The 22928-nt window shown below is 37.6% G+C and overlaps 2 protein-coding genes across 2 annotated transcripts; both read right to left on the bottom strand.

The window, feature by feature from the left end:
* Window positions 1–11406: 11406 nt before the first annotated feature.
* Window positions 11407–15111, bottom strand: LOC113282699. The gene is made up of 2 exons (XM_026531751.1): window positions 14854–15111; window positions 11407–12534 (listed from the first exon to the last, which is right to left on the bottom strand). Exon 2 carries the CDS (start codon window positions 12526–12528, stop codon window positions 12007–12009), a length of 522 nt encoding a protein of 173 aa, XP_026387536.1. The 5' UTR covers window positions 12529–12534; window positions 14854–15111; the 3' UTR covers window positions 11407–12006.
* LOC113279597 lies at window positions 14943–21705 on the bottom strand. Its single transcript, XM_026528277.1, has 6 exons — window positions 21496–21705; window positions 20241–21410; window positions 19224–20163; window positions 17407–18953; window positions 15544–15610; window positions 14943–15190 (listed from the first exon to the last, which is right to left on the bottom strand). Exons 1-6 carry the CDS (start codon window positions 21703–21705, stop codon window positions 14943–14945), a joined length of 4182 nt encoding a protein of 1393 aa, XP_026384062.1.
* Window positions 21706–22928: the final 1223 nt, after the last annotated feature.

The raw sequence follows: 22928 nt of genomic DNA, 5'->3' as shown, positions 1-22928 counted from the left end.
TTCTTTTGATTACGAAGTCGATAATGCTTTAGAGGAACGGGTTTATTCCGAAATTGTTGTTTTAGAGTCTAGCGACTTAGAAACAATAGTCTTAGACGAAGAAAATGAACTCGTAGAGCTATTAAATATGAGTGAGGATGCGTCACTTGAGTATAACCTCGAAGAAGCAATTGACTATTTTCAGGATTCCAATGATCTAGAAATTAAGGAAATTGTAGCTAGTCTATCTAGAGATACCCAAAAATCTAAGTTTGGGGGTGATTATCATTCTCCTTGTGCCATACCTTTATCTCTTACAGAGATCCCTCATTTTGGACTTGATATCTCTGCCTCGACCATTTTACAAGATTACCTTCATACTCGTTTTCCCGAACCTAATGATGTTCAGGAAAAAGTTCAGTCGTTAGAAACCCATCCTCTGGTTGATGTGGTTTGCCCAGGATATGATACCCAGATTGACTTTGTTTTCCCCACCAAATAGTTTTCTTCCAAATGTGGGAATGTTTATATTTCAAATGTGTCGAATATTAAGTTGTGAGACTAAACCTAAATGCTTTAGGAAATTAGAATCGACACATTTGCTTAAAAGTGACCACTACTCTCATTGTGGTCAATTTTGTAAGTCAAATCTTATTGACTTAGAGGATCCTCAGTTATTTAGGTTATTATTGTGCGCTTCTAAGATCATATTTGAGTTTTTCCAGACTCTAGGACCTAATGATTCGGATCCCACCTATGAAGAAACACAACCAATGAAAATATTTTATTTAGACCCTTTCTTAGAACCTGAACCTGAAACACAATTAGATATAAATATCTTAATCAGGAAACTAGATAAGGGCATGCTATCCTTGTTCACTTTCTTGGGTTATTGTAGTTTCCTTTGGTCAGCTCTTTTTGGTTTTGAAGACCCACAGTTATTTCGGATGTTACTTTTTGATTCTATGAGGTGACTAATTCCTTCCGATGTCTGGCTGAAGACTTTAAACTTAGCACTTCTTGGGAGGTAACCCAATCTCATGCGACACGGTAATATCTTTCCTTAACTCTTTTGCTTCAAATGGTAACAGTTTCTCCTTGTTCATATGCTTTTAATTTTATCTTTAGAACATTGAGGACAATGTTAGATTTAAGTTTGGGGGTATGGGAGAAACTTTTTAGTTGCACTTTTGAAACTTCTAGCGTCACATGGTATCCGGTTAGCTAAGTTTACATACTGTTTCTCACCGAAAAGATAGAAATTGGAATGCTAGAGATAACAACTTATTGAGACATTATAGAAAAAGGCATTGAGATCCTTGGAATTCAGGAGAGAACTTGTTCCTTTTAGAGGGTAACCGTGATGGACCTAACCATACATGATGGAAAGGCAAGTAGGTCAGGGAAATGCCAGAAAGACAAAGCAACCTCACAATGTAGTCTTAGTTACTGGATTGCGACTCTCTCTTAGTAGAAACTTATCATCATCAACAAGCGGAGAGACATCAAAATCTATGAAGAAAGTTGAAGACGTTTTAGGTTTAGAAGAAACAATAGAAGAGAATAATTCAAAAATCAAAGTTGAAGTTATAAGAGCAAATGATATAAGTTGTTACAATCCATGATACCGATACATCACAAGTTGCGAAGATCCAAGTTTTGAAAGTCCTTCTCTCATGGCCATGTAAATTTTTGTCTTGTAATTTTGTGTTTTCAAAAAAAAAAAAAAAAATGAAAAATGAAAAAAAAGAATGAAACATCATTACGTTCTTTTTGTTCAATAAGGCCATAGGGTAGAAGAAATTTATAAATCAAGCAAGAAATCGAAGAGAAGAGTTAATTTTCAAGATTCTATGAGGTTCGAGAGTTTATCATCAACAGTTGAAGACCAAAGAAGGCGTTGTTTCTACTGAGCACTGTGAGAGAGTCGAAGAAAGATGCATTTTGGTTGCTTTGTTAGTCTGCTTTCAATATGGCACAAAATCTTTCTAGCACTGGTTTAACTCATCATACGTAATTATTCCAGCTGTGTAGCAGATGTCCCTCTCATTTTTATCTCTCTCCTAATCTTATCCAGCTGTAAAGCAGCGGACGCATCTTACAATGTTTATCTAGTTATGTAGCAGATATCTCTTTATCTAGCAGTGGTGTGGATGTGTCTCCCCTTTTCTTCAGTCAGCTTTAGAGCTGACACCTTTAATTTCTCTAGCATTCTACTTACTTGGAGATAGGTTGAGAATATGTATGTCCTCATAGATATTTGGATACTTGTGACTAATTAGGAGTAAAGGTTTTGTGGGTACACCTCTGGTAAACCCTCCGGAGACAACACTCCGCCGCTAGGGCCACCTAGCGGTTTAACGGCCTGCTGCACGTGCTAAGTGTAGTCTTTTTATCTTTTCAAAAATAAATTTTGCTCGAGAACTAGCAAATAATAAGTTTGGGGGTATTTGATAGACACATTTTTGTGTTTAATTTGATCTCAACACTATATATTGTTGGCACTCGAGTTTGTACTAATTTTTGTGTTTTATGTGTTTGTAGGCACCTTTGGAAAATAAACATTTTTTTTGAAAATTCGGCTCGAAAAGTTGGTAAAAGCCCCGGAGGACACGTGTTATTCGAACTCTCACCGTTGGATAAGGGGCACCTCAATTACTAAGGGGCACCCCAGGTCACCCCAAAAGGCATCTACTATTCGCACCCCAGTACAGGATTAGGGCGAGGTGATCTTCTCCATTTGAATTTTGTTTTTGGCGGGAAAATGGAGAACACTTCTGCAGATTTTTGATCGAATTGTTGAACGTGTTCTAGGGAGATTCAATGGCTGAGTTTTGGTAGATAGTTGTGATATGGCCTATTAAACACACAGTGGGCGTTTGGTTCGACCAGAATTGGCTAGAATCATCTAAACAATTCACGGGTTGAAAACAGGGCAGTTCGTGTATATCACGGGTTTCACGTGATTTGGAGAAGATTCAACGTGTTTTGTGCGTGCATGGAAGACCCTCACAGCCTGTTGGAGCGTGAAGGAGTTAAATATGGTAATTTGGAGGCTTGAAAACGCGTGAGAAGATGAAACAGGAAAGAAAATATTTCTAGAAATATTTTCTTTACTGCCGAGTTAAAGAGAATTATATGGAGTGAATGAGCGAGATTCGATGGGTCTATTGGCTATAAATAGGTTGTTTGGGTTGAGTAGAAAGGGTGCCGAGAGTTTGGGGTCGATAGGAGAGCTCAGGAGAGAGAAATCAAGAGTTGATGAAACTCTGTTTCTGCTGCTGTTGATGATGAAGAACACCAAGAACACGAAGAACAGACTCGCAGGGACAGTCATTTATCAACAGTGAAACAGACTCACAGGCGTGCGTCGTAGGTGGGGTCTTAGAGCTACAGTAACAATTGCACTTCTTCTGTGTCGTTTATTATGGACGCTTTCTGTGGGTCGCACATTCACTGTTTTATTATTTCATCTCCATTTTCATCCTTGTAAACACCCTTTGAGCAATAAAAATGAATTTTGAGCGTGTTTTCAATATGCGGAGTTAGAACCCACCACTGGGACGACGGAGGAAGATGTTTTTCACCCATGTGGTAATTCTATTTAATTTCTTTATGACTATTTGCACTATTATAATTGATTTATGATTTTTCTTGATTATTTATGATTTCGTTTGATGTCGCATGCTTAGTCTTAGGTACTTTTGATGCGTCATGCTTGTGATTTACATATAATTCTTTATAAAATCTACCTTGGCAAAGATTTAGAGTCGATGTTTGTTATTTTATGAGCTTTAATTGTCCGGAATTAAATATTGAACTGCATGAATGTGAGAATTGGTGGAATCCGAGCGCCAGTAACTCTCTTCATCTTGTTAATATTTTTGTATATATAATTTTATTAAATCTTTAAATTTAATCTTCACAAGTCCGAGAGTTTGAACCTCATTACTACAACATCATCAAAAACATTATCACTAGACAGTTAGACTAAATCAATAAAAAGATATATCAAAGAGTTTATATCTCAAACTCTCGATTTGATCTTTACTCAAGCAAATGGAAATATGTGAGTCTTTATCAAAGAGAGATAACTTGGACGGTACCAAAGACCAATGTCCAAGTATCAATCAATATCAATTAACAAGCAAAGGTTGGATTTCCAATCGATGATCTTTAACGCACAACCTGTATTATTTCAATTATATAAAATATAATGCGGAAAAGAAATAACACAGACATCAAAATTTTTGTTAACGAGGAAACCGCAAATACAGAAAAACCCCGGGACCTAGTCCAGACTGAACACACACTGTATTAAGCCGCTACAGACACTAGCCTACTCCAAGCTAACTTCGGACTGGACTATAGTTGAACCCCAATCAGTCTCCCACTAATTCAAGGTACAGTTGTAATCCTACACCTTTGATCCCAGCAGGATACTGCGCACTTGATTCCCTTAGCTGATCTCACTCACAACTAAGAGTTGATGCAGCCCAAAATCGCAGACTTGATAATAAACAAATCTATCTCACACAGATTAGTCTATCAAAGGATAAATCTGTCTCCCACAGAAAAACCCTAGGTTTTTGTTCCGTCTTCAGATATAAAATCAAGGTGAACAAGAACCAATTGATAATCCGGTCTTATATTCCCGAAGAACAACCTAGATTAATCAATCACCTCTCAACAATCCTTCTTGACTACACAAGCGGTTTGTCGAGGAATCACAAACAGTGAGACGAAGATGTTTGTGACTTATTTATGTTGCCTATCTGAGAACTCTCACGATCTCAATCCAATCAAAGATTGTACTCGTACGATAGAAGATGCAAGATCATATCACACAACTACGATAAAAGTAGTATCGGTCTGGCTTCACAATCCCAATGAAGTCTTTAAATCATTAACCAGGTTTTAGAAAAGAAAACCAAAGGTTAAAGGAGAATCGACTCTAGCGAGCGCACTAGTATCACACAGACGTGATGGGATTAGTTTTGCACAATGCTAGATGTCTCGTTTATATAACCTTCAAATCAGGGTTTTGCCTTAGTTACAAAGCAATCCATATTCACCGTTAAAATGAAAACCTGATTTAAATTCAAGATAATATTTCTCAACCGTTATATCGAAAACTTAGCTTGTCACACACACTTGGGTAGACGTTTACTGGGTTTGTGAAAACCAAACGTGTACGTGTATGTTGGTTCGTCATAGTAACCCCAAAGGTTAACCATATGAGCAATTCATATTAACCTAGTTTTTCCTCACCATAACTAGTTCAATTGACTCAAATGAACTAGTTAGAGAGTTGTTCAATTGCTATGAGATCTTATGTAACTACACAAGACACAATTGAAACAAAGATGATTCGATTCGATGAATCGGCTCATGAACTTTATATCCACGGTTTGCATAAAGCATTCCTTAGTAATTTAAGTTTCATGTTCAGAGCATATCTTTAGATCATAACCACTTAAGCTCACAAACTAGTTCGCGGACTTAAGGCAACCGGCAGAGTTTTCCAAACTCAGCAGAAAATCTCGGCAAAGAGACTTCCGCCAGTTCGCGGACTAAGCATGAAAACGAGTTTTTGGAAAATCCCAGCAGAAATTCTCGGTAAGAGAACTTCAGTCAGTTCGCGGACTGGGTTTGCGTACTTGGCAAAGCCAATTCCTCCGGTTTCTCTCAATCAACAAAGTTCGAAAACTTCGGATTAAGGAATACATGGTTATGTAATCTAAACTCTCATTCCAATCATTGAGACATTCTCAAAGGACGTTATATAGCCGTTATTCACATACCGTTTCACGTCAGAGCAATTCTGAAAGTAATTGAAACGTTTCATGACTTTTTTCACTAGGTGAAGATAAACTTGATCAAAGCGAAACGCTTTACCAACACACGATTTCGAGAAAAAGATAGGTAGTGAATACTCAACTCGAAATGTCAAATGTGTATGATCCAATCTATATAACATACAACTTTTTGTCTCATAAGAAGTAGGAGATAAAATAGATATACTTTTGGGTGATAGATAAGTTCAAGTCTCCACATACCTCTTTGTTGATGAAGTTCCACGGTTCCTTATGTAGATCTTCGTCGTTGTATGATGAATCGCAATGAAGTCCTTGAGCTCAACTACATTTTTCTATCCTAGTCCGAGACTTAGCTATAATAGACTTGAAATCAAGACTCATAGTTTTGATCACTAACATTGACAAACATGCTTGATATAGCAACGTATGCGAGGTCGACCGAGCTATGCTCTAACATCGGCTGTGTCACTTTCCATCGTAGGCCAGAAGTAGCCTGCTTCATAGATTTGCGCAAATAATATAGCCTTCCCTTGGTGCTCACCATCATGTGTTAGATCCATGACGTGAAGAGCCTCGGTCTTATCGAGACACGTCAAGGTTTGCTGTCCGAAGATTTTGCGGAATAGCTTTTTATCAATGACGAAGTATCTGCCATATTTATTTCCTAACCTAAGAGCGGCTTTCTTGTCACTTGGTAAGGTCCCATTTGTTAGGTAGTCGATATTGGGCTCTCACCATATCCTTCATCTTCCTCGGCAACGCAGACTTCTGCTTCTTGAGGAGATCCTTAGCAAATCACGCAGTCGTCTTGGATTGCCTTTGCTTGTTCAGCCATGTCTGGCCAATAGAAACCGGCTCGTTGAATGTGCCGATGTAGCATTATGGAGGAAACATGTCCGCAAGTTAGAGAGTGTATTTCTTTCAACTTTTCCTTACCTTCACTCGGTCTGAGGCATCTACATAATCCGCCGCCAGTCGTAACGAAGTATAGGTCTCCATCAAGAAGTGTATAGGTCCTCAAGGTTTTCCATGAAAGTTTTCTTTCTTAAGGCGGTCGCTTTAGGTCCGCTTTTATCATATGGAGCCAATCCAGCTCCTCAATGGCGGCTCTCTCGTCCAGGGCCACAGGTGAAGTGTTCTTAATTATGGTAATTACTTCTTTATCTAAATGTAGCATCTGCAGCTTTGATGCCATCGTTGCCAATGCATCTGCATGTCTGTTTGCTAGGCGTCCCATGTGTTCTATTGTAATGTGGTCGAAGTGTCGCATTAACCTTTGAGCTTTGTCTCGGTAGACTGCTAGTGTTGGTTCCTTCACATGGAATTCTCCTTCCATCTGATTCACAAGGAGTCTTGAATCGCCCGTGACTTCTAGATCTGTGATGCCCATTGTTACCTCCATTTGCATTCCAATGAGAAAGATTTCGTACTCGGCGGCGTTGTTGGTGCAGGGATAATCTAGTTTGTAGGCTTATGGCTTGAGTTCGCCGTCTAGCGATTCAAAGACTATTCCAGCGCCCCCATGATCTCCGTAAGAAGATCCGTCGAAAGACATCTTCCATTTGTGAGGTAGGATTTCTTCCGTCAAGGCAACTTCACCAGGTAAGTCGGTATGAATTTCATAAGTATCTGATCCTGGGAAAGCCATTAATAGGTCTGCAATCGCTTGTCCCCTGACTCCTTGAGGTCATATTGGTGTGAAGTCGAACTCCAGCAGTTGCATTGACCAACGCGCTAGATTTCCCGATTGGATTGGCTTAGTCGTTAGGTAGACGATTGGGTTAGCCGCTGCCACTACATAGCATTTGTGCTTTAATAAATAGTGGCGTATCTTTTGCGTCGCTAAAATCAATGGCAAGCATTCGTTCTCAGCAGGCGTGTATCTCAGCTCCTCGTCTTTTAGTGTTTTGCTAAGATAATAAATGGGGATGAGATTAGCCCCTCCCATATCTTGAGCGACCAAGACCCCTATTGTGGTTTCTGTATGTGCAAGGTATAGGTAGAGGGGTTCACCCTTGATGGGTAGTCGTAATATATGCGAGTGGGTAAGCCATTTCTTGGTCGTCTCAAAGGCTTCTTGCTGCCATTCTTTCCACGCGAACTCTCCATCTTTCTTGAGCATTGGGAAGAAGTGATTTAGAGTTTGCGCCAACATTTGGATAAAGCATCTTACATAGGAAAATTTCCCTATCAACTTCTGGAGATCCTGTTTGTTCTTGGGCGACGACATCGAGATAATCGCCTCTGCTTTAGCGGCATCGAATTCAATACCCTTGCTAGTGACTTGGTATCCTAAGAATTTTCCTGTAGTGACTCCAAACACGCATTTGGATGGATTCATCTTTAGGTTGAAATTCCGACATCGCTGGAAGACTCGACGAAGATGTTGGGCGAATTCTCCTCGCTTCTTTGCTTTGACAACAATGTCGTCTACATAGATGTCGACAATCTCGTGTTTCATGTCGTAGAAGATTGACGTTATCACCCGTTGATAGGTTGGGCCAGCGTTCTTTAATCCAAAGGGCATGACAACATAATAGAAATTTCCTATAGGGGTGGAGAACGCTGTCTTGGCGGCGTCACTTTCTTTCATCCTGATTTGGTTGTAATTGCTTTGACCATCCATGAATGCCTACATCTCGTTTCCGCACGTCGCATCCACCTTCATATCTATGTTAGGGAGAGGGAATTCGTCCTTAGGGCAGGCACGATTCAGGTCTTGAAAGTCCGCACAACAACGGATTTTCCCATTCTTCTTCTCGACAGGTACGATATTTGCAAGCCACATTGGGTAGTGTATGGGCTTGATGTACCCCGCCTCTAGTAACTTCTTTACCTCATCTTTAATTTGTGCTTCGGTTTCATAATGGAACTGGCATCGAGGTTGTCTTACCGGCTTTCTACTTGGGTTGACCTTTAGCTCGTGGCAGACCAAAGCAGGATTCAAACCGGGCATGTCCTCGTATGACCAGGCGAAAACATCTTTATATTCTTTCAGAATATCATGCAACTCACAACTCTCCTCATCTGTTAGGGCCGCTCCGATTTCTATCCACTTCGGATCTTCTTCAGACCCCAAATTGACCTTTCTCGTTGCTTCTACATGTTTAGGCGGCGTATTCTGTGCCAACCTTTCCCAGAAGCGGGGAGCATCCTCGACCTTGAGTGTATCCATCGCTTCTGCGAGATTGATTTCGGTCGTCGAGGTCTCACACTGTGGTCGCCAAAATGTACACAGTAAGGAATATACAGGGTAAATAGAAGTAGGATGTAGAGACTAGCTCCAGAAAGTAGAACACAATTTCCCACAATGATATCACCTGCGTCCTTCCATTGGGAAAGACCCCTATTTATAGTTATTTCCTCAAATGGGGATGTCAGGCATGTGTCCTTTCCTATCTTTCCTTATCTTGCAACTGTCCTCTCTGGCCGTACAACTGTACTTCAGATTTTTCTAGACAACTCCTCCCATGTGATTTCCTTACACGTGTACTTAAATGCTAGGAGGAATGGAACACTCAGCAGTACTCCTTCTAGGATATGGGGAAACCAGGTGCCCTTCTTTGTGTCAGGCGCTATGTCGCATCCTTTTTAGGATATGGGGAGGCCATATCCTTGGTATTTTCCAGGTATCTACAGGAATCCCACTAAAGGCTTACGTTTTTGCGTTACTTATTGAGAATCTGAAGCCAGGAAAACATCCGAGAGGAATTTTGGACTGTTTAAAGCTGATGGGAGTGTTGCATATGACACTGGCTTCACTGAATTGAAGCCTTCATCTGCATCTCGTTCAAGCACCATGATGCTGGCATTATGTGTTTCGATGATGCTGCTTAAAACAAGTACATAATATCAAGGGGATATAAGCTGAGCATTTGTTTGAGATCGGTCTTTGTTTGGTGCCAAAGTGGCTCTGGGATACACTAAAATGTGCAGTAGGTTACAGTTGTTTTTCTTCTTTTATACTCCCTCCGTTACTTTTTAATAGGTCAGTTTCTATAAATAAATATTTCAAAAAAATAGGCCAGTTTCCTAATTGGGAAAGTCAAATGTTACTTTAATTTTCTGGGACCACTTTTCTTTTAACTTCTTTTGATGACAAGTGTTATGTGGACCATTTCACTTATTTCTTTGGCTGACAAGTGTCATAGAGACCATTTCACTTCACTTCTTTTATTGACAAGTGTCTAGAGGACCACTTTCAATAATTAGTTCTCTTAATTTCCTTAATTTTTTCAAAAAAAAAAACTGGCCTATTAAAAAATAACGGAGGGAGTAATACAGTTCTTGTAATGTGGTGACTCGATAACAAATAATAATAATACCAGTTTCATATCATATGTGCGCATAATCTACAGAGCAAACCCTCCCTTATGGAAATAGAAAATCTTTTAGTTGCACAGGAGCTCTGCTAAACGATTTAACGGAATCTCTCTTAGAAATGAAGACGGGCGCATTCCAATAGTGAATAATCAAGGGAAATTTGAAAAAGAAAAATAAGGGAGGCGGAGCCGCGGGAGAAGAGCTCTCGTCCTGAGGGAGCTCAATCTAGCGAATACTCGAACAGTCGTCTCAATCTGATATAGATGACATGCCCATACGTCTTACAATTGCGCGCGAAAGATCGCCAATAAAAAAAAAACACAAAGCGGATGGAAGGAAATTTGGTAGCCGCTGATAGCTGCCAACTAAGATGATAGTTAAGAAAAATAGGATACGCAAGCATCGGGCATCTCTAGCTGGATTGGTTGAAGAAGTAGAAATAGAATTTAATACGTCTGGAGGTAAAGTAGCACTACTAAAGTGGTAATCCAGAGGACATCTACTGCACTTGAATCAGGTTTGTCCGAGAGAGGTGGGAGAATGGCCAATTATCACCAGCATTGAAGCTAGTTGGAAAGACCACTGGTGCCGCTTGCTTCAACGAATGGGCTCAGAGCTAGCAATATTATATATAGTACAAGGAACATGTCGACATTCAGAAGTGCCCCATTTGTCTGCCAAAACGCAATGGTATTGCCATTTCCAACAGATAGAAGAGATTAAGAAGTTTACAGTTGGAGCTTGAACGGTGATGAGTTTCCACACAGAACGAACAGCCATAGGAGGAGGATGGAATTTATGGGATCCTTGATTGTGGCCCACCATATTTGTCAGGGATGATGCTATGCCATAGAGATTGAGATTCTTCACCAAATCTCCATCCCCATTTTGTTAGGAGAGCCTTGTTCATCATTCTTTAACTATTTATTCCTAGGACAAAAAAAATATTCCACCGATCCTGGCCGTTGGATCGATGAAATGGTATCAGCACTTAATAGGACTGGTATCCCCTTTATAAATCGTGGTCCACCCACTTGTGCAGTAGTGATAGTTTCACGATTGCATTTTTGATGAGATAAGTTGGGATTGAATGATGCTGGATGATCCATATCAAAATAGCTTAAAGAATTAAGGTGAGTTTATGGTTATCTAATACGAGTAGATTATACACACAATTTGCAGGTGTACTTCTGGTGGCTGATCCACATATGTGGATGAACGATACCACTGAAACATTTTGTATGTCGCCATGTTGCAAATTAGTATGCAATCTTGCTACACATCATACCAGCTATAAATAGAATCCAAATACTTAAGTAGGTAATAATAATTTAAGAGTATGTAATAGCTTTTAAAGAAACTTAACAGTTAAAACTAAATCCAAACTAAGAACTACAGATAAACTGCTGAAAAGAGTAGTAATCTCGACCCAAACTAATGATCCAAAGTTAAAAAGTTAAACTGATGAAACTCTACTTTATCACCCATACATCTTCATTCATCATCTGAATCTGATTCATCTCTTTTACGTTTACAACCCTTTGCTGTATGACCAGGCAAACCACATTTAAAGCATGCTCTTTCTGATTCCAAAACTTCTTCGTACGGGCACATTCTAGAGATATGGTCCTCTTCCCCACAGTTGACGCATCTGAATACTCTTTTCTTCAAATTGTGTCTCTTAGAGGTTGCTGCCTTCACTTCGGGGAAAAAACAGAAGCCAATCCCTGAAGGTAAATCCCGATTGATAAACTCTCTAAGTGTCCAATCATTTTTCTAACATCTCACGGTTACCAACAACATCATTGTTAATTGCCAAACTTCTTCCTTTGTGCGAGACATGGTCATCTACAAAATTAGCCTCACGTTCCACCCTCTTAAACCTTCACTTCCCCTTTCGGTATTTTGCTTTTTCAATAACTCTGATAGGTTTCATAATGTTCTTATAGTGTCGAGCATGCTTAAATCCATCATAGGGCTTTGACCCATTAAGAACGTTGATGGATAACTCGTTATCACATCGAGCCTCTAGAACCGGACATTTTCTAGGATCCACTCTCTCAATCATCTTAGAATAGGAAAAAATCTCCATAAATCCTGATGAATTTCCTTTACAAGGATCGACAGCCTTACCAAATGCAAAATCCACGAGAGTTCCTCGAAAGTTCCTAATGACATGGCCATGAGCAAATGTGTTCGTACCTGGTATGCCAGAAGCGTCAAAGTTGCCAGCAAACTCTCCCTTTTTCAGCACCTCAAAACCCCGTCTTTTAGGAGCCTTTCCATTCCTTAAGTATGTCGCTGCATTCTCCATTTCATGAGCAATATGAACACCATCATGGCCATGGTAGGCACTATCCAACTCATGCATTTCACTAATCAACGTCCTCCGGGAGCTTCCCGCCATTTGAAACTGCAAAACAGATCAATATCAGTTCAAGAAATACCTAGCAAGTTTCAAAATGGCATTTTACACAATCTTTATACCATAGACAAAATATTCAACTTCCATATGAGTTCATTGTGAATCAAGCTTTTTTTTAGAGTTGATGATATCCGAACCTTACAATAAGTGGAGTTGATGACATTTTAAATAACAAATGAATGGGGTTAAGTCTGTGGCCACACCAAAAGTACAATACTATAAATACAAAACAATAAGACAGCTTTAAACTACAAGAACTACAAGATCAGATCAGTCTAACTGTCCTGCAAGGCATGAATATCATGTCCTGCAGTCATACTGTTCAAGTAGATAACGAGCTACCCAAACAAAATCAAACAAAACCTCATGGTATAGTTAGACCTAAATCCTGAATCCATTCAAACCTGACTCAGTATGAAACCATGAATCCCACACCGTGTAACATATTTGACCCCAAAAATAATATAGTAGAAGTCACTTAATTGAAGCATACAACCAGCACAAAACCAGACTCTATAAGACACTAACACAGATTTGAAGACCTAATTGTGGACTTACTCTTCAATTTCATCTTTCTCTATTAACCAAATACCTAAGTTGCTCTGTAAGGAGTCAATTTGGGTTCTTTTCTCCTAAAATTTGCTTGGTTATGGAAGTATGCGGTGTTTCTATCATCTAATTTCATAGCTTCTTCTTTACCTCTCTGTTTCCAGTAATCATCTTCCACTTCATGCCTCTAATCCTAGCAGTGTTGTTTCTAGTTCTAGTAAGCAAAGACAGCTGGGACTCGATATAGGCAATTTGAGTTTTTATATTTCCAAAACTATTGTGATTTCAGTCCCTAAGAGCAAACTTGGCATTCTTCAGACTTCTGGCAAGTCTAAAAGCATCCGAACCATTGACCTGACAAATCCAGTTATTTTTAATAATCTTCTGATAGTTAGAGTCTCTGGACCACGCTCTGTTTACTCTAAATGGTTTCTTAGTTGGGTTGTCTAACTGAGAAGAGGTAGCCAAAAGAATGGAACAGTGATCACTGCTCATACAGGTAAGATGGTAGAGAGCAGTTTTGGAAAACTTTCCATCCACTCTATAGACGTACAGGCTCAATCAAGCCTTTCCAGAACAAAATCCTCTCCAGATTGTCTATTACGCCAGGCGAAGATGTTATCTAAGTAAGGCATACTACGAAGAAGGCCCATGCCCTGGAAGAGGATGTTGTTCATATCCAACTCACTCGGATTGAAGTACTGGGTTTACTCCATCTTTTTCATCATTTGAGAAAATGAAGCTATGGTGACCAATAGTTAAGGAACCAAGGATTACTATGTTGGTGTTATTGATTCTGGACCATTGCAAAGCATTGTCATTAGGGTTCAGAGCTCCATAGATGAAGGTAATCAGGGAGGTATTTGATCTAAAATCAAAGTGGACAAGGCAATTGATGAGATTATGATATCCACAGACATATTATGAATTCCCCAGTCAGCATGTATATAATTATAAACACTACGCATGGAAGGATAACATACTGCCAATTAACTGACAAGATACAACAATTTTTGATAGATTAGATATCATTAATTCTTCCAGTCCAGAAATCGCATAATAAAGCATACTACGAACTAAAAATACTAAGGCAACAATCAATCTCTTTCATAATCTCCAGGAATAACCATCATTCCAAGCAAATGCACCAGCTAGCACATGCTCCTGTTAGGTACTGATTCACAACTTTATAAAGCTCAAAATTTCAAATAGACATTCAAGTTAATTTTCTTAATATAGACAAATTGATTAGAGGCGTTTTCTGTATCTGTTCAAGAAATGCCCAAACGTACAATAATTCGTAAGGTCCTCATTTTATGTTGTCGAATTAATATTAACTGAAAGTATAAGAATCAATAGTACTTCACAGATACAAGATAATCATACATGATCTTTTCACAATTCACAATTCATACACATAATGCCTATCATTACACAAATGAGACCAGTTGATGATATAAAGCAACACTTGATGGTACAGACACTTAGATCCAAAACATGTTATTTTCTTTTACACAGCAAAGTTCAGCAATCCACCTAATCTACTCTTGATCGCAATTGTTATAGCATACAACAGTAACATATGTTTCCAACATGTTAATTAATCCATACAGTTCATGTTTCAAACAAGATCCCTAATTCTGAAAACCCTAAAATCAATATAACAGAAACCTTCATTCAATCTTTCAATTAAACAAAAATAAAACCACATAAAAGGTGAAATACTATGAAAACTATGCGTGGGTTTGAACAACTTACATGTTCTGACGACCAACGATCTCTATTGAAGCCTTTTCTCTAGATGGATTGAAAACACAATCAGGTCACTGAGTTATCTTCATCTTCTTTCAATTATACCAGATCATCTTCAAATCAACAGACACAATATTTTCACTCGATTTTGCTGCCTTACTGTCGATTTTTCTTATCTCCTTTCTCTCTACTTGTTTCGGGCTTCTCTCTGTTCCTTCAGCTCTTCTCGATGAGAAGGAAAGTAAATAGAGCGCATGTGGATCTCGCCTTAGACTGATAACCTTGTTGTAATTTAGAAAAGCGGAGATATATTGTCTCACGAGATTTTGACTGGTCAACATACCTTCAAAAGAAAAAGAAAAAGACTGGTCAACTTGATAGATTGACTTAAATTGACTATTCCCAATTTTAAGATACTGTTCACAGAATAAGACATATTCCTAAAAACAAAAGCGAAACAGAACGAGCGAGCAAACATCATTTAGGCTGCTTCCACAACACTATCTTTGTTCACTTGGTTGATATCAGAGAAGGCATACCTTAAAAACTAGCTCCCTTTTTGGTACCTTGTTTGCCTGTTTTTTCTTGGTCCGGCCTCCCTTCCAAGGCCATTTAAGAGACTAATTTCTAAATTACAGGAAAGAATGATTACCATTGTAGCTGCATTAAACGCTGAAGTGACAGTAAAACACTAACTCTCCTCCTCAACCCAAACCATATAAGCATCTTCGTTCACCAGAGTAGGAGGTCTATTCAATACCGCCTGTTGAAGGAAAAACCACATACTTGAGAATCCACCAAACTGTTCTTTCGGGTAAGCAGGCTTAACTGAAAAGACACCATTCTTATGACCTAATCAACCAAATCATGTCATCTTCATGATCACTTGGACAAAGCTGAATAAATTCAAGCAAACACAATATAGATAATTGTTCAATCTTGCAGCCATAAAATCCCGTCCTAGTGTTCAGACCAAGCTCCCAAGAGTAACCAGCCTCACCTAAACCTTTAGCAGCCAGGAGAGAAATGTTCTTAGGGGTTAACATAGTATACAAAGAAGCGGCCAACGATGAAAGAATACCCTCACTGCACCATTTGTCCTCCCAAGGCCTGATAGAATCTCCTATGCCAATCTTGAACTAGCCTCCACTGAATTAATATGTCTCCACGCTCACTCATAAGGATCCTTATACTCTTTAGTTCTCCAAACAGAATGAGTGTCACCATAATTTTCCTTAATAATTTTGACCTAAAAAGCGTTCCTCTCTCTACATCTCCACCACCATTCATAGTAAAGGTTTATTAAAAGGCTTTAATCTTGGAAGGCCTAATCCACCCTTGGACAGAGGTTACAAACAGAATTCCAACCACTTTGCCTCGCTAACAATAGGCTTCACTCCTGAAACAAAGTAAATTTAACAGGACACTCTCATTAGACATCATAAGCAACAAAATGCAGTGACTCGTTGTGCAGATCATGAATCAACAAAGTAATTTCACAGATTAATATATAATTACTTAGTACCAAGATTCCAATTAGCCAATGTTCAACGAAAGCGGAAACACGATTTACTTGCGCCAAAATTCTTGAATAATAGAATATACCACGGAAATAATTGACAGTAACAAAAAACTATATGGCATCTGGGTTCAAAGAACACTTTCCAAGATGATAAATATTGTATCAACTCCACATAAAATTTGAAATTACAAGATATAAAAATTACAGTGAATCAAATTTTCAATAGTTTCACAAGTCATTATGCCTTCAAGTTCATTGCATCAAGAGTATAGCATTTAGAGTATAAAACAACTAACTATTAACGACTGTCTCATTAAGCAATTATCAAAATTATATAAACAAAAACACTGACAACAATACTAAAATCCCAAAAATACTACAAATTCTTTGTGGATTCATGTACATTCGTTATTATCTAAGCAATAACACCAGGTGATCCTTTATTACCAATTACACAGGGCATAACATTTTGTTCACATGAATGATTTCATGTATAAAAGGAACAATGTGTTAATAAAACTAAAACAGTACCCTCATTGAAATTCTAACATTCAGCAATTTGGTCTGAACTTGATTTGTGTATCCAGGGTTCACATCCCTTCCTACAAGTTGTTTATCCAATGAAGAGAGATGAGCTATAGATGCAATCTTATTTTTAAGCTATCATGTCGGATCAAAGAAGATTCACCTTGACAAGAAATTAGTTCTATAACCATCTATCACAATGGCAATAGCTCAGTTGGTAGAGCAACTCGTTTACACACGCGGGAGTGTTTTCTAAGGCGACTCCAACACGCACCTGTTTGGAGCACTTAATGTATTAGTACTCGTTATAATTGGACTTAAACAGTATCATCAATAAAAAATAAATAATTTTTTTTTTGCTAAGAAACAACACCATGGCATTAACTGAGAAGAAGATTACAAACATCCGATAAAGGTTCTTTCCTCAACAAAGAGTTCAAAAAGGGAGGAATAGAAATCCAAGAAGTTTTCAACTTAAACTTTCTAGCCCGACGTGCAAGCCGGTCCGCTACCTTATTTTTGAGTCTCTTAATATGAACAACCCTAAAGCTAGTAATATTTGAAATAGAAATCCGACAATCTTCTAAAAGATCACTACAAAGCCAGTCAACAACATCCTTGCCATCTTGAATGAACTTCACCAGCTGAAGGCAGTCACTGACAAATAGGACTTTGGACAAATTCATCTCTTCTGCCCAAGAGATAGACAAAAATAGGGATGTTGCCTCAGCACCAACATCACCTGTAATTAGTCCAAAGTCTGCTCTTGCCTGGATTACTCTTCCTGCATTATCACAAAGAACAATTCCAATATCCATATTAAGATCTTTATAAGAGCCATCCAGAAAGATAACATAATCAACATTCTGCAGAGGAGTTTTAACTATCTCTTCACTCAAATAATTAACAGAGGGCGAGGGAGGAGCAATAAAGGTGTTGATCATCCTTCTAGTATCCAAAATAACCTTGTCCAAACTGATAGTAGAGTTTTTAAATATCACATCACATCTAAATTTCCATATAGACCACATTACTATAGCACCAATGCTAGGCCAATCAACAATAAAGGGAGAGGTACCCAGATTATTATCAAACCAATTCATAAAAGTATCATCCACCCAATCAAAATTCCCAGCAACCATATGTTGTAAGGAGAGCGGAAACCAAATATGGACAACCATGGGACATTTAAAGAACAGATGCATCACAGTTTCAGACTCATTCTTACAAAGAGAACAACAATCATCAGCCGCAGGATTATACAGAACAAGGAGAGAGTTAACAGGCAACATATAAGCAAAAATTTTCCACATAAAACACTTAATTTTAGGGAGACAATTTAAAGACCAAACTTTCTTCCAAAAAAAAGCATCTTCAGGAGCTATAGATTTATTCATGTACACTTTAAAAGCAGATTTAATAGTGAAACTTTCATTTCTAGTGTGAGCCCACATGATAGTGTCTTGTTTACTAGTATTTATTCGAAGAGCAAGGATTTTGTTGACTACATCATGAGAAAACAACGAGGTAATAAGACTAATATTCCATGAGTTACTCTGCACATCAATAAGATCACTAACAAAACTGTAACTTACGAAATTAGGATTCATCGAATTCGGAGGAGAATCACTAAAAGGTAACCAATTAGAAGTCCAAATTCTTGTAGTCTTATCATCATTAATTTTGTAAACAATATTAGCCTTAATGAAAGTCAAACCTTTTACAATACCCTTCCAAGTCCAAGAAGCAGAATCAACAGCTTTGTCTATCTCTAGCATATTTTGATTTGGGTAGTATTTATCCTTGAAGAATTTAGAAACTAAATGATCTGGATTTTTATACAATCTCCAACCAATTTTTGCAATAAATACTCTGTTAGTAGCAAAAGAATTTTTAATTCCTAGTCCACCATTCAATTTGGATTTACCAATATCACCCCAAGAACGATAGTAAGCAGCTCTCCTAGGGTATTTCTTCGACCACCAAAATGTTCTCTGAATAGAGTCAATCTTAGCAGTAATCATTTTAGGGAAAGGGAAACTAGAAATATGATAAACAGCTAGACTTGAAAGAAACATGTTTAGTGACTACAGTTCTGCCATCAACATTCAAGTTAGTTTTCTTGCAATTACTTATCTGCTATAGAATTTATCATTGAGGAATTGAAAAGCTTTAGTCTTATCTCTATTAATAAATAAAGGGGTACCAAGATACTTTTAAGAGGAACTTAGGAATTTAATACCAAGGGTTCTAGCTAAAAGCTTGACATGTTTGTGATGCATTTTATTGCTAGTAAAGAAACCAGATTTTTCAAAATTTATAGCCTGACCTGAAGCTTGCGCAAAAGAATCAATAATCTTCATAAGATTTCTAACATAAGTTAAGGAAGCTTTCATAAACAACATGCAGTTATCTGCGAAGAACAAGTGGGAAATTGAAGGACTATGATTCCTGAGTTTAAATCCCTGGATCAGATTGTCCTTTTCACCTTTCAGCAGAAGTTGAGACAAAGTTTCCATGCATAATATAAATATGTAGGGGGAAAGGAAATCTCCTTGCCTTATTCCTCTATAAGGATAAAAGATATCACTGGGAGATCCATTAACCAGCACCGAGTACGACACCGAACTAATACATTGAAAAATAAGATGACACCAATCTTCAGAGAAACCCAATTTTTTAAACACAACAATAATAAAAGGACACTCAAGGCGATCAAAAGCTTTTGATAAATCTAACTTAATAGCCATAAACCCATTCTTATTATTATTCCTTTTCCTAGTTTTAAAAGAGTGTAAAATTTCATGGCTTATTAGAATATTGTCTTGAATTTGTCTATTTGCTATAAAAGCAGACTGAAAAGGCGAAATAATAGTATCAAGTAAGGGTTTTAGTCTATTCGTAAGAATTTTTGAGATAATATTATAGATTGTATTTGTAAGACTAATAGGTCTGAAATCATGGGGACTTGTTGGGTTATTAACTTTAGGAATCAGCGCAATGAAGGTATGGTTCAGCTGTTTAAGAAAAAATTTGGTCCTAAAGAAAGATTGCACATGATTAATAACTTCTAAAGATACTTCATTCCAGTTTTCTCTAAAGAATCCACCAGGGAAACCATCCGGCCCCGGCGATTTCCAAGGAGCCATGTTTCTAACAGTATCAAGAATTTCACCCGAAGTAGGAATGGCAGTTAGTCTGGTATTAACATCATTTGTTATAATAGGCTGAATGTCTTTAAGAACTTCCTCAATTACGCTATTATTAGGCTGCGAAGAAGTATAAATATTTTTGAAGTGGCCAGAAATAAGAGAGACAACTTGGTATCTGCATTCCAACCAGTTACCATGACTGTCACGTAAAGTGTGTATAGTATATACATATTTCCGAGTTTAACTGTATTATGAAAGAAGTTAGTATTCTTATCATAATAGTTGAAGTAATCAATTCTTGATTTCTGTTTATAAAAAGAATTTTCAACCTCATACCAATAATCAAGTTGCTTCGAGTAATTCAGAATGAAGGACCCAATCGTTGGATTATATGGCAAAGATTGAAGCTTCTCAATTTCAGCATTTAATTTTCCTATTGTAGTTTTTATATGCCCAAAGGAATTCCGATTCCAATTACTTAAATCATGCTTAAGGTTTTTAAGCTTACTCGCAGCAATGAAACTTGATGAACCCTTAACTGACTTAGACCAAGAATTTATAAGAACATTCTTAAAATCTGGACTCATTTGCCAGCATCTAAAGAATTTATACGGAATGGAAAGTTTGTCTTTGAAATGAAAGTAGTTGAGAAGGACAGGGCAGTGGTCAGAATAGACACGACCTAGATTTGTGACCCTAGTATGCGGCAGTAAAGAAATCCATTTATCATTTATAAAACCCCTATCCAACTTTTCAAATATAAGCTCAGCATGAACTTTGAATCGTCTATTGCACCAGGTATAAGGATTTCCAAAGGAGTAAACTTCATTCAGATTTAACTCAATCATTTTGTTTCTCAGAAAGTTCGGAACAATCGAATTTTCAATATTACCACCCAGTTTTTCAGAGTCATGCATGATAAAGTTGAAATCACCTAAAAGTAACCAAGTTCTGTTTATCTCATTGTTTATACTACTAAGAAGGTTCCATTGTGTTCTCAAACCCAAGTTGTTTAAAGATCCATAAACGAAAGAAATAAGACAATTCTTAATACGCGGAGTTATGTCACACACCAAATGAATCATGTTGAAGGAAGAGTTTATAATTTCTATGTTGGATTTTTCAAAGTAACCTAAATCTAGTCCTCCAGACTTACCCACCGAGGTAATAACAAACCAAACATCAAAGGGTAAATTATGAACATATTTGCGAACAGTCTCCTCATCTACCATAGTTTCAATCAAACAGATAGCATCATATCTAAATTTCCTATATAAGTTTAAGACATGTAACCATTTTCTATCAGAGCAACATACATTTATGTTCCAACACAAGAACTTCATCTTAGAAAGAAAACCCACAAACTAATTTAAGCAGCAAGGCAAAAAACAAAACAAATAATTAAGCAGCAGAGACACAGAAAATAAGCGGTAGAGTATAAGAACTTACTAGACCATGAGCATCCGAAGGTTCCGCATACATAGAGTCAGTATCCATCATCATCAAATCCACTTCTTTTTCAAATTCTTCATCAGTGATCTCAGGTTCAGGTGGAAGCATTGATAAGGGCAAAGGCTCAAGAATCAAGGGCTCTGAAAAAACTTCCTTATGATCAGCACAATGGGAAATTTCAACATCTGAGCTTGATGGCATAACCATTTCTGAAACGTAGTTCATCTCCGAGGCAGAGCTAAAGATAAATAATTGAAGGGAAAGTATATGTAACTCGACTTTGCTAAGAAATACCATGACTACCAATTATTTCTTAGATTTCTACCATACGAAAATAAAAATAAAAGCCGATCTTACACGTTTTTAATACAATCTTGCTTTGAGAAAAATATAACAAAGGTAACGAATAAGTGCTTATTTTTTTAAAGAAAATAAAAACTATGTACATCTCTCTTTTTAATTATATAATTGCTTTAACGATCGAATGTATAAAGACAATTCTACTTGCAACCATTGTAACTCTTTCCAATACACAATTCATACACCTAGATATATATAAGTATAAAAAGCACTGAAAACCTCTCGTAATATCTTACATACTGGTTTGAGTGTCAACCGAAGGGATTATAACATAAGAAAATTCGCAGCTAAATAAATCTGAGAGATGCATGGAACCTGTAAGGGTTCTTCTCAAAAACAAAACTTTTTATAAACAGGAAAAAAAAATCGAGAACAAAAAAATAGATGGATAACGAAATAAGAAGGTGACCAGATCTAAAGAGAGGAGAAACTTTAGAGATGAACAAGAAAAGTTGCAGAAACAACTCAACAAGAAGACGAGGATGATGAAGAATATCAATGAAGAGAGAGAAGATGAAATAAGCGAAAACCTTTTAGGGTTGGGTGAAAATAACTAAAATATTATGACACACCTGACTTTCAGGCCGTTTTTACCATAAAAAGAATTGCTCACCATCAGAATGATATCCCATCAATAATCGTACCATAAAAAGAATTACTCACCATCGGAGTGATGTCCAATCAATAATCGGCAACAAATGATAATCGCATGTTAAGTGGTTGTTGGCATCCAATTGTTGTACTTTTTCCAAGTGTTTCTCTTTCTCATTATTTATTTTTTATTTTATTCAAAAAACTAGTCGAAACTAGTCGGTAGGCGAAAAACAAGGTGGGCTCCAACTCCTTTTTGAACGACCACACTTAACCTATGAAAAAGAAAATCCCGTACTTGCACATTAGCATCATGACTGGCCATGTAGTTGCGAAGGCGTTTAATAAAATCTGTCGTTTCGTCACCAAGCTCACCAAGGGTAGTAAAAGCTAAAACACCAAACCCATAGCCTTGCGATGTCCATTTTTCCAAATACTTGGCGTTTTTGCGAATAACAACATCCTTGATAGCCTGGCCC

This window comes from Papaver somniferum, chromosome 5, assembly GCF_003573695.1.
Source record: "Papaver somniferum cultivar HN1 chromosome 5, ASM357369v1, whole genome shotgun sequence".
Lineage (NCBI taxonomy): Eukaryota > Viridiplantae > Streptophyta > Magnoliopsida > Ranunculales > Papaveraceae > Papaver > Papaver somniferum.
The sequence above is the reverse complement of the archived record's forward strand: the minus strand, read 5'-3'. Positions and strand labels throughout refer to the sequence as shown.

What these genes read in the sequence shown, in the direction of transcription:
- LOC113282699 (XM_026531751.1), bottom strand. Translation starts at nt 12,528, where the DNA reads ATGGCGGGAAGCTCCCGGAGGACGTTGATTAGTGAAATGCATGAGTTG.
- LOC113279597 (XM_026528277.1), bottom strand. Translation starts at nt 21,705, where the DNA reads ATGGTTATGCCATCAAGCTCAGATGTTGAAATTTCCCATTGTGCTGAT. An exon ending in TTCTTTTGCGCAAGCTTCAG is followed by an intron (nt 18,954 to 19,223) that starts GTCAGGCTATAA and finishes TTTCAAGTCTAG; the next exon opens with CTGTTTATCATATTTCTAGT. An exon ending in GGTTTGGGTTGAGGAGGAGA is followed by an intron (nt 15,191 to 15,543) that starts GTTAGTGTTTTA and finishes TTTCTTTTGAAG; the next exon opens with GTATGTTGACCAGTCAAAAT.